Source organism: Bos mutus, chromosome 13 (assembly GCF_027580195.1).
Source record: "Bos mutus isolate GX-2022 chromosome 13, NWIPB_WYAK_1.1, whole genome shotgun sequence".
Lineage (NCBI taxonomy): Eukaryota > Metazoa > Chordata > Mammalia > Artiodactyla > Bovidae > Bos > Bos mutus.
In genome coordinates, this window is record NC_091629.1 from 32,724,734 (window position 1) to 32,741,258 (window position 16,525).

Genomic DNA, 16,525 nt, shown 5'->3' on the forward strand with positions numbered 1-16,525 from the left:
AGACTCCTCTGTCCATGGGATTCTCCATGCAAGAATACTGGAATGGGTGACCATGTCCTCCTTCAGGGGATATTCCTGACCAAGGATCAAACCTGCATCTTTTATGTCTCCTGCATTGGCAGGCTGGTTCTTTACCACTAGTGCCACCTGGAAAGCCCTTATCTTTCCTTAGTCCTTTCAAAATATCTTCCAGCCAACAAGAAATCTGCTGCCCCTATTCTTCTTTTGTAGGAAATCTATCTTTTCTCTCAGACTTTAACAACTTTCTCTTACCAATGTTTGGCCATATCAAGATGTACATTTATATTGATTTATTTTGTTGGGATTTGAGTTTTCTGAATTTAAGGATTTTGTCCTCAACAATTATGAAAAACTCTCAAGCATTCTTTTTTTTATATGTGATTTTTGCCTTATTCTATAGACTTTTTTGTTTGTTTGTTTTTAGCAGCTTTATTCATAGTTGCCAAAACTTGGAAGCAACCCAGGTGGCCTTCAAGATATGAATGGATAAATTATGGTACATCCAGACAAAGGAGTATTCAGCATTAAGCCTAAAACTGCTAAAAAAAAATCTATTAACTAAAACAAAACCAAATTACATTCTATCAATACATAGCTAGTAACAGTCACTTTCAGGTAAACCTCAAGTACAGAATACAGACATTCCCATCTGTACTTAAGGCATCAGGCCACACTGAGGATGGTGAGGACAGAGCATAGCAATCATTGGGATGTGAGTCACTTTAACTGTGGGCTCTCCACCATTTATTCTTTTCCCCCTGATTATTAGTAAGGAGATTGAATCAGTAATCAAAAACTTCTCAACAAGTAAAACTCCAAGACCAGATGGCTCCAGTGATAAATTCTAACATTGTAAAAAATCGAGGCAAAACCAGTATATAACATTTCATTACAGGTGTACAGGGCTTTCCAGATGGCACAGTGTTAAAGAATCCTCCTGCCAATGCAGGAGACGCAGGTTTGATCCCTGGGTCAGGAAGTTTCCCCTGGAGAAGGAAATGGCAAGTCCTCCACCAGTATTCTTGCCTGGAAAATTCCATGGACAGCAAAGGCTGTCAGACTGCAGTCCATGGGGTCCCAAAGAATCAAGCTCAACTGAACAGCAGCGATTGAGCACACACACACACATAAACATGCACACACCACTACAGATATACAACATGGTAATTCTATATTTGATACTACAAAAATCTAGTTACCATGATTACCATAAAATTACCCCTATCACCCATTTCCCCACTTCACACTCCCTCCTCTCTGGTAATCACTTATTCTATTTTAAGACACGGCCCATTTAAAAGCAATGATGTTGATGTATCCAAAGCAGGTTTCTTCCTCCTCCCCATTGGGATTAATCTTTTCATAATCTTCTTATTCCTCTTAACACATTCAGGGCATAACATATTATCTTCCAGGTCATGAAGAGAGAGGTCATCCTCCTGGGGGTGTTGGGAACCCAGGTGTGACCTGCTTGGAACTGCAGGTGAACCCAACATTCTGTGTCTGCCAAGAGTGGTCTGCTGTGGACCACAAAACACCGGATGCTTGAGGCTTGGGGCAGAAAGTACTGAGAGGTGAGAAGGGCACACGAATTCACAGCCTTCGGCTGAACAGCCCTTGCAGCAATTCTTGACCATGCTGCCAGCACGGCTACCTGAGCTGAAGTTACCACATCAACCATGTTAGTCCTTTCCTCACTCTCACTCATCTTTCTTTTCTGTATACTTCCCCTCTTGGTCATCATGTTGTATTTCCTTGAACATGAGTGCATTTGGGCCTCCCGTGATGATTTAGGAACATACTGATCTTTTTCAGGATAAGCATGTTCTTGGAGTCTCCGATAAACTTCTATTTTCTGGACGTCGGTACTCAACTTAAGTTGTTGGCACCAGTTCCACAGTGTCCCGACTCACGTCGTTAATTGGAGGCAATGTAGTTGGCTAGGGACAAACTGATCTTCTAAAGCTAGAGCTCGGACAAGCTTCCTCAAGCTCCTTTGTTTGAGGAGGAGGAACTTGATCATTTGTATTCAGTGCCTCCTCTTTGACGTCTGAAGTTGAGGAAACACCTGGTTCCACTTGACGGTTTTCAACAATTTCCTCATTAACTGGATACAATGTGAGAATCATATTTTCTTCATCTAATGGCCCTTCAAAGAAATTCTTCCTGTAATTTGCCTATGCCATTTCAAGGAATGCTCAGAGAAAGGCAGAGCCGCAATGTTCAATCTCTGCAGTTTAATCCTCTTAACCTGAGGGTTTCTCATTTGTTGACTTTTTATTTATTTATTTGGCTGTGCAATGGCACCCCACTCCAGTACTGTTGCCTGGAAAATCCCATGGATGGAGGAGCCTGGTAGGCTGCAGTCCATGGGGTCGCTAAGAGTCGGACACGACTGAGCGACTTCACTTTCACTTTCCTCTTTCATGCATTGGAGAAGGAAATGGCAACCCACTCCAGTGTTCTTGCCTGGAGAATCCCATGGACGGAGAAGCCTGGTGGGCTGCAGTCCATGGGGTCGCACAGAGTCGGACACGACTGAAGCGACTTAGCAGTAGCAGCAGCAGCATGGGCTTCAGTAGTTGTGGCTCACGGGCTTAGTTGCTCTGCAGCATATGGAATCTTCCCAGATCAGGGATCGAACCTGTGTCTCCTGCATTGGCAAGCAGAGTCTTATCCACTGTATCACCAGGCAAGTCCAGGAGTATTCTCTTTTGAATGCTTGCTTCTCCACCCTTTTTTCCTTCTTAAACTCCTAGTTGAACCCTCTTATTCTACCTATATCATATTTTCCACTTTTATCTTTCTAAGTCCTCTCCTTAACTTTTTTTATTTTTGGCCATGCTGTGCGGCTTGTGAGATCTTAGTTTCCTGACCAGGGAACAAACCTGGGCCCTTGGCAGTGAAATCTGAGTCCTAAACACTGGACTGACAGGGGACTCCCTTTAGCTGAGTTTTAAACTTGATGTTTAACACATGTATTCAATTTTCAATTTCTGTGACTGTGTTTTTTTTTTTCTAGAGTTTCTAGTATTACCTTTCATTAAAATGTTTACCTTTCAGTATATTTAATGATTCCTAACCTACTACAGTACTCTTGCCTGGAAAACCCCATGGACGGAGGAGCCTGGTAGGCTGCAGTCCATGGGGTCTCGACGAGTTGGACACAACTGAGCGACTTCACTTTCACTTTTCACTTTCATGCATTGAAGAAGGAAATGGCAACCCACTCCAGTGTTCTTGCCTGGAGAATCCCAGGGACGGGGAAGCCTGGCGGGCTGCCGTCTATGGGGTCGCACAGAGTCGGACACGACTGAAAGCGACTTAGCAGCAGCAGCAGCAACATACTCATTTTATGGTTTCTTCAGATTGTTCTACTACCTAATCCTCTTATTTATTGGGCCTCCTGACCTTTATGGTAGTTTATGAACTCACATGGTTAGCGATTTTTATTGGGAAGGTTTTTATTTGTTTGTTTATTTGGGGGGTTTACTTTCTCTGTAGCTCTCTAGGTATTTCTGCAATTACATTTGCCAGGGTTTCATAGCTTTTGTGGTTTTGGACCAGTATGTTTTATTTTTCAGAATTCTTTTACCATATAAGACATTTAAATTTAGATCTACATGTGTGTGGGGCACAGACCATGGCTCTTATTTTTCAAAGGACATCGCATTTCCCCACACAGAACTCCATGCAAAGATGAACTTTTTACTCTTCCTTCCACTGATGGGCAGTTTTTCTATTCCCGGTTAAGCAAAGAAGGCAGGTCTTACAAGTTTCTGCTTTTAGGCAGTGGCTTCAGTCCTGGCTCACTGCCTCACAGGAGGCAATCCCACCTTAAATTTTGTACAGGGATTACAATCCCAGCCCTGAGCCATGAGAATCGATGTCTATAGCCTAATCTGCCTGTGCAACTGAGGCTTCATTTGTATTGTGCGTGTGTGCTATGTCGCTTCAGTTGTGTCTGACTCTTTGTGACTCTATGAACTGTAGCCCACCAGGCTCCTCTGTCCTTGGGATTCTCCAGTCAAGAATACTGGAGTGGGTTGCCATGCCCTCCTCCAGGGGATCTTCCTGACCCAGGGATCGAACCGTCTCCTATGTCTCCTGCATTGGCAGGAGGGTTCTTTACCACTGAGTCACCTGGGAAGCCCTTCATTTGTATTAGGGAAAGGGAGGGAAAACCACTAGACCACTCAGGTATGGTGGTGGTTTAGTTGCTAAGTCATGTCTGGCTCTTGCAACCCCATGGACTGTAGCCTGCTAGGCTCCTCTGTCCGTGGGATTTTCCAGGCAAGAATACTGGAGTGGATTGCCATTTCCTTCTCCAGCATCTGTATTAGGTTGGTGCAAATGTAATTGCTGTTTTGGACTGTGAATTTTAAATCATTTTAACTAGGCTCAAACACATCTTTATTAATCAAAATAGGAATCATTACAATCAACACATTTTTGCCAACAAGAAATGTTTGTTTTTTCCTGTAATGTAAAAAGTCTGTGCTTCAAAATTTGATGAACTCTTGGAAAGCATTTTCTGCCTCTTGCTGGTTGTGGAAGCATTTTCCCTGCAAAAAGTTGTTGAGATGCTTGAAGAAGTGGTAGTCCAAGGTTGGCAAGAGGTCAGGTGAATATGATGAATGAGGCAAAACTTGGTATGTAGCCCAATACGTTCAACTTTTGAAGCTTTGGTTGTGTGACATGCAGTGTGGTTAGGTGTGAAGGACTGGGCCCTTCCTGTTGACCAGTGCCAGCTACAGGTGATGCAGTTTTTGGTGTATCTCATTGATTTGCTGAGCACACTTCTCAGATATAATGATTTCACTGGGATTCAGAAAGCTGTAGTGGATCAGACTGCCAGCAGATCACCAAAGAGTGATCATGACATATTTTTGGTGCAAGTTTGGCTTTGGGAAGTTCTTTGGAGTGTCTTCTTGGTCCAACCACTGAGCTGGTTGTTACTGGTCATCATATAAAATCCACTTTTTTCTTGCACGTCACAATCCAATTGAGAAATGGTTGGTGGTTGTTGTATAGGATAAGATAAGACGCTTCAAAATGATGATTTTTTTGATTTTTGGTCAGCTCATGAGGCATCTACCTATCAAGCCTTTTCACCTTTCCAATTTGTTTCAAATGCTAAACGATTGTAGAATAGTCAATGCTGAGTTCTTCGGCAAATTCTCATGCAGTTATAAGAGGATCAGCTTTGATGATTGCTCTCAATTGGTTGTTGTCAACTTTGGACGGCCAGCCACTACGCTCCTCATCTTCAAGTCTCTCATCTCCTTTGCAACACTCTTGAATTGCCACTGTACGTTCATTAGCAGTTCCTGGGCCAAATGCATTATTGCAGGTTTTATGCAACATCTCTGCTGCTTTATGACCCCTTCTGAACTCAAATCAGAAAATTGCTTGAATTTGCTTTTTGTCTAATATCATTTCCATACTTTACATTTCTAAAATGAGTGTAAAATACACAGCAAGTAATGTCATTAGCAGAAAAAAATAAAGCGAGAAATATGCATTAAATGATATATAACATAACCACATTTAAGAATGTATTCCAATATCAAATGGCAAAGTTCAACAATACAAAACCACATTTACTTTTGCACCAACCTAATAGAACTGGTTCCCTCTTCATTCCCTACAAGCTGAGGAAGTCTCACTTGTGACTTCCCAGTCTCACTTCAAGATCAATTTTGTATAGGTAAGCAAGATTGAGATTTGCATCAGATCAGATACCACATTGCTAGGAAGAGAAGTCCGTTATTTACATGTGGGTTCAATAGATGTGGCTTAGGAAAGAAAAAGGAGCTTCACTGTCAAAGAAAAAAATTTAAAACCGAAGGGCTAGTTCAATGCTCTTCTGTTGAGGAGAGGAGGCCCAGAGAAAAGAATGGCCTATAAGGTCACACACCCACCAACAGCAGAGGTACTCCCTCCAACCTCCTTCCTCCTTTCCCTTCTCCTTTTCTGTGTCATCAGCTCCACTCTCCCTCTTCCCTTTGTCCTGTATTTTTTTCTTCCAGAAACAATATTATATGTTATATTCAATGCATTGAGAACTTTGGCAGACAAAGTGTCCACTGGCCAAATATGAGGACAACTTTGTGAGTTTTAGCATGAAAGTCACTTTAAAGTGATATGGATGTGGGGCTTACTTCCAGAATATCATCTCCTTTTTAGGATTTATCATTTTATAGGAAGAATACTGTCATCATTTGGTCTGTGAAGAGCTCAGTTTGCTCTATACAGAAGCTATGGCAACCAGATTTCTCTCAAGAACAATTAGTAATTTATAAAGATAGATTTGTGGATTCAAATTGTTATTATTTTTTTCTGTAATTTTAACTGTAGTGATATGCATGGTTACAATTATTTATGCCACAGAAGTTAAATGAATGACCCAATTGTTTGGACCATCTGCTAAGATCACATTAAAAAAAACCCTGCAGAAACTCAGTGACAAATACTGTTACCTTTGGACTCTTATTTCTCATTTATATCTGATTCATTGCCCATTCTTTCCAAGTTTTTCTTTGAATCGTGGTAACAAAAGCAACCGGTGTTTCTTTTCAAGCCAACTAAGTGAAGTGTCAGTTTGTAAGGAAAGTCAACAAACCATAAAGTGATAGAACTTCAAACGAACCTTACTCCTTTCATCCTAACCCACCTTGGCACCATCACAAATGTGGCAGTCTTTCATGAAGAAAGTAAAAAACTTCTATTCCTTTTAACAGTTTCAGAGTGATCTGAGGTGACTGGGGGGTTTATCAGAAATACTTTAACAGGTGAAGGTAGATAAACTAAGGTGTGTATATGTGTGTATTAGTCATTCAGTCATGTCTGACTCATGGATTGTAGCCCATCAGACTCCTCTGTCCTTGGAATTCTCCAGGCAAGAATACTGGAGTGTGTAGCCACTCCCTTCTCCAGGGGATTTTCCTGACCCAGGGACTGAACCCACATCTCCTGCATTGCAGGCAGATTCTTACTCTCTGAGCCACCAGGGAAGCCAACTCTCTATAAGTCTGGGATCAAAGCTCTAGAGACAACTTGCTTTTAAATCATAAAAGAGCCTTCAAATGGTATGAGAGCCCTGAGCAGGTGGACCATAAAAGTCTGGCATATGTGTTCACGATCACCAATACCGACCATATTTATACCAGCATTTAATGAGCCAGGAACCATGTTTAATGCTTCATATGCATCATTTAATTTAATATTCCCAACATGCCCAAGAGGAGGTATATCCCCACTTCATAGATCAGGAAACTGAGGCTCAGAGACATGATGGCAATGCCTGAGATCATCCCGCTGTTGTGCGCTATGGCGCTAGGACTCCATCCATTATGTCTCTGATGCCAAAGCTTGTGCTTTTACCTTTGAACCAAGAACTTGCCTAATGGATGTTCAATTTAAACTCCTACACTCTTTACCTGCAAGATTTTGCTATGAGTAACTTCTTTCCTCTTCAAGGGTGACTTACCTAAATAATCTGAGATTATCTGCAAGTTTAGGGATATCAGTAATGTCCTCCTGAGGAAAAGCAGATAACATTTGACAAGCAGTAATTAGACAGGTGGTGCTGGTACTCTATCCCACACTGTAGCCACCTGCCACGTGGAACAATTTACGTAAGAATTAACTAAATTAAATAAAATAAAAACTCACTTCCTCAGTCATACTAGCTACATTTCCAGTAGTTTACCTCAGGGATAGGGTGAGAGAGGGCTGGGACTGAGATTAGGCACCTGTGGGGATCCTGGGGGTAACTGGTGAAGTTCTATTTCTTGATTTGGGTGGTAACTTGGCTGATAATTTATTTATTTATTTATTTTTTTAACTTGGCTGATAATTTAATACTGATTTGTTAAGCTTTACATTTTTGTATTTTTTCACTTTCTGTGTCATATATTACACAAATGAAAAAAGATTAAAAAAAAACTGACCATACACTATCATTCAAGTTAAAAATCTGAGTTAGAAACTACTTTTATGTCCAAACAAAATGTTTCATAATTTTTACATCAGAGTGTATAAGAGTAGCCATATCTAGTTTACTGATATATAGAATCCTACTGATTCTCAGAAAGAATCTGGTTCAAAGTTCATTCTATGGTATAGGTTGGTGCCTATTTTCAAACTGAAAAGACTATTGTTTGGCATCACATAAAAATATTGAGGGCATTGAGAGGGAATTTTCTATTTGTTCTAAGGATGACTTTTCCACTGTAAGTATTTGGTGGAGGAAGTAACAAAAGACAAATCCAGTTTCGTGGGGCCCAGGTCTCATAAATGTGGTTCAGGGCTTGGATCTCTTCAGAATCTGAGAATTTCATTTGTATAAGGTAGTTGCTTTTGCATTATAGCAATGTCCTATTTTAAGGAATTTAATCATAAGAGAACACACATTAAATACAATAATGTGTGTATTACTGTATACAATACAGTGCCTCATTGCATCTATTACTATTTATACAAACTACAATGACTCTACCTCTCTGATTCAATGTGATTAAACTAATGATTGAAGAAGTTAAACAAAAGGGTGGCTCCCAACAAATGAATCAAACAAGGCAGGGCACTGCAATTATAAAGCTGACAGTTCAGCCACATCCATCCTGGATAAGAAGCAGGAGCGTTATTATCTTATGTTTTACTGGAGAGTTTTTCTTTATTTCCTAAAGTCAAAGGGTTCAGGAACTTTTTACAGTGTACAGTCTTGCCCAAAGAAATGCATGACTAGGTCAACAGATCACATGGTTTTGTATCTGTGAAGCATTCTCTCTACTTTCACAGCTACCTCATTCTTCTAGACTTCAGTTAAAGGGCCAATTTCATGTTCCACTTTAGTGAAATGGAGACCAGCGCGGTCTTTCCCTCATACCAAGCTAGCTTATTTTTAAGAAGAAGTACAGTACAAAAGAATTGGCATTGGGAGTGATAAAAATACCTTACAGTTACTTACAGAGCTGATCCGAGAAAAGCTAGTCAAGTTTAAGTTTGTTCGAGGAAGAGAGTATTTTCCTTTCTTCAAAATCAGACAAAATATTCCCTTATTTATAATAAAAAAGCTCATTTATACTTGTCAATCAGAGCAAAGCCACAATTCTGAGTTATCAGAAACATTCATACCAAAGTGTTGTCTGCTTTTCCGCCTTCCAGGGTCACTTCCAAATTAGAAAGTGCTGCTTCTACTTCGTCAACCTCAGACTCATTTGTAAAATCCTGTATTTCAGTGGACAACGACAGTTTGCTAATGTGATACTACAACAGAAACAGAGTTTTTAGGACTATTAGAAACACAAATGAGGAAAGAAAATACTGAACATCTCCTGGAAGGAGATCTCCCGGGTATGCATGGAAAATGACATTTTAATGTAAATTATTTTGAGATTCACGGTTAGTCATGTTCCAACTCAGTTCTTCTCCGTCATTGGTTGACCTTATAGTGCAGAAGCAATGAGGATAGCAAGACTGATGCCTTATAAGATGTATGCATGGGTTGGTTATGAGGAATATTTTAAACTTAAATTTACTACACTAATTTTCAACTCCTTTTCAAAGAAAAAATCAGTAGAAAGAAAATGAAACTTTAAGGAGAACAAATTTTCTTTGTTTCCTTCCAGAGGAAGGTACCAACGTTCCCATACCTGTAGTGCTGCAAAGATCAACATTTCTTCCTCTGTGCAGTCAATTTCTTCTAAGAGAATGGCCCACCTGGCTTGTTCATAGAGTTGGTTTATTCGGACAGCATCATACTAGAGAGAAGAACAGGCATGTGCTTATGTGTGTGTGGTGGGACATATTTACATCCCATGATACAAAAGTTTTAGAATAACAGGTCAATTCTTGTTAATCAGATGCAATGCATTTTAGTTCAGTAACTGAAAGAAACCCCTCTATCTTTCTACTACCCCAGTTCATTTTACTTCTGAATTAAGAACTTTCTTTCTCAAAATATTTCCCAGAGCTTCTTCAAGAGCCCAAACTGACCCATCTTAGTTAGACTCCATTATTTTTCCTTTCTTATCATACTTCTGTTGGTGGGAAATACAGCTAATGGAATGGTTTATGTGTTAAGTAAAATAAGGAGAAGGGGTCCTCAAGCTGATCTGTACTCTGTGTAATTCTAAGCAGAATCTTAACCCTCCGCCCTCTGTATTTCAGTGGACAAGGACACAGGTTTTTAGTGGAACTTCATGCAAGCTGTTCAAGTTGGGCTGGAAAAGACAATGTTCAAATATCTCCAAGAACATTTTGAAAAATAGCAATGTTGGGAAGGTACTTTTCCTCTCAGTTATTGAAACATATAGTAAAGTGGCAGCAACTAAAACAGTGTGTTATTGCTGTGGCAATGGACAAAATGTCAATAAAGCAATATCTAGCAACAGACCTAATGCTATGCTATGCTATGCTAAGTCACTTCAGTCGTGTCCGACTCTGTGTGACCCCAGAGATGGCAGCACACCAGGCTCCCCCGTCCCTGGGATTTTCCAGGCAAGAACACTGGAGTGGGTTGCCATTTCCTTCTCCAATGCATGAAAGTGAAAAGAGAAAGTGAAGTCGCTCAGTCGTGTCTGACTCCTAGCGACCCCATGGACTGCAGCCCACCAGGCTCCTCCATCCATGGGATTTTCCAGGCAAGTGTACTGGAGTGAGGACAGACCTAATGAAGGTATGTAATTTAATATAAAATAAAATGGCATTTTATAAGCAAGAGAAGCTTTCTTTCAACACTATAATAGTGTTAAAAATGCCTAGCCATTTGGAAAACAAGATAGAAAATCACAAAGCCTTACACATCCAAAATATACAGATAGATTAAAGAACCCAAGCATGCAAAACCACAGTGTGATACCACTTCACATCCACTAGGATCAATCTAACCTAAAAGACAGATAATAACAAATGTTGCTAAGAATGTGGAGAAATTGGAACCCTTATGCATTGCTTGTGGGAATGTAAAATGGTGCAGCCTCCATAAGAAACAGTTTGGCAGTTCATGGAAAAGTTGAACACAGAATAAGATCCAGCAATTCCACTCATAAGTAGATACTGAAAAAGAATGAAAACAGGGACTTGAATGGATACTTGTACTGCAATGTTCACAGTAGCATTATTCACAATAGCCCAAAAGTAGAAACAACCAAAATATCTATCAATTGAATGACTAACAAAAAGAAGTATATACATACAATGAGTATTATTCAGCCTTAATTCTGACAAGAATTCTGATACAAGCTGTAACATATATGCATCTTGAAGACATTATGCTCAGTGAAAACAGACAGACACAGAAAGACAACTATTGTATGACTCCACTTATGTGATGAAGTGCTGAGAATAGACAAATTCATACAGATAGGAAGTAGAATAGAGTTCACTAGCTGCTGGAGGAAGGAAAAAATGGGGAGTTCTGTTTAATGTGTATAGAGTTTCTGTACAGGATGATGAAACAGTTCTGGAAATAGTGGTGATAGTTGCACAACACTGTGATTGTACTTCTTGCCACTGAGCTGTAGACCTGAAAATGATTAAAATGACAAATGTTATATTTTGTATATTTTAGCACAATTAAAAAAAATCAAAGGAAAAAAACCCCAGATGGGTACATGAATGGTCACAGCAGCATTAGTCACAGTAACCAAAAAATAGAAATAATTCAGATGTCCATGATAAAACATGGCATATACATATAATGGAATATTATTTGGCAATAAAAAGAAATAAAATACTGATACATGCTACAATACAGATGGACCCTGAAGATATGCTAAAGGAAAGAAACTGTCACAGAGTACCACGTATTTTGTATATTGTATAATTCCATTTATATGAAATGTCCAGAACAGGCAAATCCACAGAGGTAGAAAGCAGACTGATGGTTGCTGAGGACTGGGAGAATTGGAGGGAAATGGGAAGAGACTCCTAATGGGTGATAAGATTTCTTGATGGGATGATGAAAATACTCTGAAATTACATAGCAGCAATGGTTGCACAACTCTGAATATACTAAAAACCACTGACTTGTACATTTTAAATGAGTGAAATGTTGGTACGTGAAATGCATGGTATATGATTTTATATCTAAAGGCATATTATATTTAAAAATCTAAGGTAACAATCAAAACTATTAGAAGGAAACACAATAGAAAACTTTGTTATCTTTCAGAGAGGAAGCCCTTTCTAAGCAAGACAGGAAGCCTTTAGGTTATAATGCATAAGGCTGACTTTACAATCATTTTAAAATCATTTAAACATTTTTAATGGTGAAAAATACCCTAGAGAAGATTATATGTTAAGACAAGATACAGATTGAAAGAAAATATCTGCAATAAGTAAGTGCTCCTATAAATCAATATGAAAAATATAAAGAATTCAATAAAAAATGGGGCAAATATATATAAACAGGCAATTCACAGATGAAACCAAAATGGCCACATAAACATTGGAAAATATGCTCGACCTCACTAATAATCAGAGAAGTAAAACTAAAACCCGATGACATAATTTCTATTTTCCTATCAGATTTATCTAGGTTGTAAGTACTGATAATGTGTGGTATTGGTGAGGACGTGGTGTAAACTGGCACTTACACATGTGTCAGTAGGAAGCACTTTGGCAGGATCTTTAAATGTCTTTTTGCCCTTTCATGAGCATGTCCATGGCTACTATTCTAAAGAGATACAAAGCATTCATCAAAGAAGCAACCCACAGGTCCTGATAAACTATGCTTTCGCCTTTTCTTTGATTATTTTGTAGTAGTTAAAAAAAGTGAGTCAGACACATATATGCTGACATGAAAATATGGCTGATATAAAGTAAAAAGAAGCAAGCTACAAAACAAATACACATTTATAAATGTATGTGAAAAAATCTGCAAGGATGGTTAATCATTACGCTGTTAACCATGGCTACCTCTCAGGAGAAAGATCTTGGTAAAGGATTACTTTCCATTTTTACTGGAACTACTTCCTTTTTATGTTTGATTTTTAAAAATTCCTTTTAAAAATACATATGAAATTTACCATCTTAACTATTTTTAAGTATACACAGTGGCATTAAGTACACTCGCATTGACTACCATCTGACTCCAGAACTTCTTTCATCTTGCAGAACTGGAATTCTGTTTCAATTAAACAGTAACTCCTATGTTTGATTTTCTTTTTTTCCCTTCATATTGAGTTTATACTGTATCCTTTAAAAAAGATAAAAATGTTGAAGAAAACATGGTGGAGAAATAGAAAGACATTCAGAGCGTGTAAACAGGTTTATCATTGGTTGGTTAGCGTGAGTCCACTTTTCCTTTTGCATTAACTTTATGCATGTGGGACTGTGACCTGCCCCCAGGCTTTCTCCTTCTCATGGCTTTTAAAACTGCTTGGAAAGGAGGGCCAGTGCAGATCCAAGTGTGTGGTTTTCAGGAGGCTGGAATAATAACAATCTCAAGAAAGTCTGTCCTTGTTTTCTTAGCTTTGCCAGGTGTCATGGAAACCCTCAGGAGTTTGCCCCAGAATCCTCCAAAAACAAACTGAAACATGACACGCATGAAAACCCCCATGGCAGCATTATTCACAACAGCTCCAAACCAGAAACACTTGAATGTCCCTCAAACTGAAGATCAATAAACAAAATGTATCCACATGTATCCATCCACAGATGGGACACCACTCAGGCAGAAACACAGATACACATCAAAGCCATCATGCCCAATGAAAGAATCCAGACACAAGCTACATGCTGTAGATTCCGTATGTGAAATTTCTAGAAAAGGCAAAACTCAAGACAGAAAGCAGATCAGGTGCAGGCTGGGGCTGGGGACAGACACTGACCACAAATGGGTATGATTGGAAACGTTTTTGCGTGATGCAAGTGTTTTAAAATGAGATTGTGGTGATGGCTACACGACTATGTAAATTTACTAAAAATTACACTGTATACTTACAATGGTGAATTTTATGGCATGTCAATTATACTACCATCCAAAGACATGAAAACTAAAAAAACCACACATACACACAGTGCACACCAAAAACCAGGCAACCAACTCCCAACCCTCTCCCCACAAAAGGCCCCTGCTCTGAATTCAAGCTGACACACACAATTTAAATAGTATGTGCAGTTGCTGAAATTTGAATTGGGCTAATAAACTGTCATTTGTCATATACATATTTATATATATCTGTGTGCATGTATGTATCTATTGGCCTAACTATCACTCCTTCTCTGTCTACTTAAAGTAAATTAAATCACCCAATAAGGCTTTTCTCTCAAATGCAGTCAGTACAGATTTAAAAAATTGAATACGCGCTTCCACACCTAAAATTACTTATCTCTTTTCCATTCCCAAGTCTGGTAAAACAATTCTTTGAAAGTATTGGTTAATAAGAGTTGCCTACTTTTCCAGACTGACATCAGGAGAACAGGCTGGGTCAGGCCTGGCTCTTGCTGAGGAACCCCAGATCGTCTGCTGCGTCCAGAGAGCTCTGGACTTTCCTCTTTGGACTGTTCGCATTCCCACTGAGCACAGGGTCCTGGGTCTTTTGCAGGTTCATTTGCTAAGAGGGGCCCCAAAAGATTTTCCCTGAGAACTCTTTCAGGGGTTTCAGTGATTCAGAAACATGTTTTTCCCTGGTGGGGACTGGCTACTGCTGCCCTCTCCTTGGCCCTCGATTTCCTTTGTCTCCCGGTTAATTGAAAATAGAAATCACCAAAACATGTGGCCTCTGCCACCTCCACTGCTCAAATCCATTTTTCCTCATCTAGTCAGTTCAATAAACCTCTCTCTCCTTCCACCAATCAACAATATGAAAAAATAATAAAGCCTACCTCCCATAGGTTTCATGCTCTCAGGAGAGGATTACTATTTGATCTAATCATTCAAGATTCTTTGTTAGTTGGGTAGCAACTTTTAGTATCTTTTAAGCCTCTTATAAAACTGACATGCCTTTTCTGGAGAAGGAAATGGCACCCCATTCCAGTACTTTTGCCTGGGAAATCCCATGGATAGAGGAGTCTGGTGGGCTACAGTCCATAGGGTTGCAAAAGAGTTGGACATGACTTAGTGGCTAAAAAACAACAACAAATCCTGCAAGATACCATCCTGCAGGTTGTTGTTCTCTTTTTTGCTGTACAGCATGCATTCCTCTTTTTGTGGTTGCTAGCTGGATGCTGTATTTAATGAAGTAGATAGGAGCACATGCTAAAAATATAGCCTCAGTACACAGAGATTATCATGCAGTTAGTATAATTTGGCATATGTGCTAATGTAATGAAAAGAAGATTACTTCAGTGAACTATTTTGTTTTTGTATTTTACTTAAAATGAAACTAATTGATTGGGGGTGTGTAAGACCCAGCATAAGGATAAAAGCAACATATTTCTAGTTATGTGATGATCAAGATTTATCATGTCTGTGTTGCTATACGGCCTCTGTTCAGTAATCTTAAATCTAATTTTAGGCCTAAAATTCCCATTTTACTCCAGAGTAAAAAATGAGTATATTGAAGCATAGACCTTGACTATGTAACTTTAAAGAATTAATAGAACTCTGTAAACCCTGTTATATTATTTTTGTAAAAAACAAATGTAAATGTATATATGCACCTATCTATCTATATAGGCTTTCCTTGTGGCCTAGACAGTAAAGAATCTACCTGCAATGCAGGAGACCTGGGTTTGATGCCTGGGTTGGGAAGATACCCTGGAGAAGGAAATGGCAACCTACTCCAGTATTCATGCCTGGAGAATTCCATGGACAGAGGAACCTGGTGGGCTACAGTCCATGGGGTTGCAAAGAGTCAGACATGATTGAGCAACTAACACACACACACACACACATACACATATGTATGAAGTATGGAAGGCCCTGGTTGATTACCTCCTGCCTTGACAGCACTATTCTCTAAGATGTTAGACTTGACTGCTGCTTGGGCAGGCCTGAAGACTGAGTGTAGTATCAAGTAGAAAACACATCTTTCAAGGACAGAGTTTGTCTGCTTCCTAACAAGGAAGTTAATAACAAAGAAACATTTTTCAAAGACGTTGGACTTTAAAAAGTCCACATGAGCCTAATAAAAAAGGAAAGTGTTTCTTTGAAGTCATAAAAGTTTATTTTTTTTTAATGCACACATTTAAAAATGCCCTTAAATGGGGCAAAAGAGTATATAATGATGAAATTAATTTTGAATGAATTTAAAAGAGACAAAGGTGTACAATAAAAAGTCAACTCTTTCTTCCTTGTTCCGCACAAACAAGGTGGTTTCTCTACTGATTGTTTTGTATCTTGTTCCTTTTTACTCAATAATATTCCCTGACCATGTTTCCCATCAAAAGGAAGCTGACTCATTCTTCCTAATCACAACACTATATGAATGGATCATAATGTAACTAACCAGTTCCCTACTGCTGGCTGTTTAGGTGGTTTCCAGTTTTTTCCTAAAACAAACAGTGTAATAATAACTATTCTTGTGTACAGACATACTGACTCACATAT

The 16,525-nt window shown here is 39.1% G+C and overlaps 1 protein-coding gene across 5 annotated transcripts in view; it reads right to left on the reverse strand.

Moving 5' to 3' along the window:
* Nucleotides 1-16,525, reverse strand: part of FERMT1 (FERM domain containing kindlin 1) — a 60,900-nt gene that overhangs the window by 16,826 nt on the left and 27,549 nt on the right. For all 5 annotated transcript variants that reach the window (XM_070381265.1, XM_070381264.1, XM_070381266.1 and 2 more), the window contains exons 7-9: nucleotides 9,681-9,788; nucleotides 9,163-9,294; nucleotides 7,514-7,563 (exon numbers count right to left, since the gene is read on the reverse strand). In XM_070381265.1, coding sequence (XP_070237366.1) covers nucleotides 7,514-7,563; nucleotides 9,163-9,294; nucleotides 9,681-9,788 — 290 coding nt within the window. The remainder of the gene's footprint in view (nucleotides 1-7,513; nucleotides 7,564-9,162; nucleotides 9,295-9,680; nucleotides 9,789-16,525) is intronic.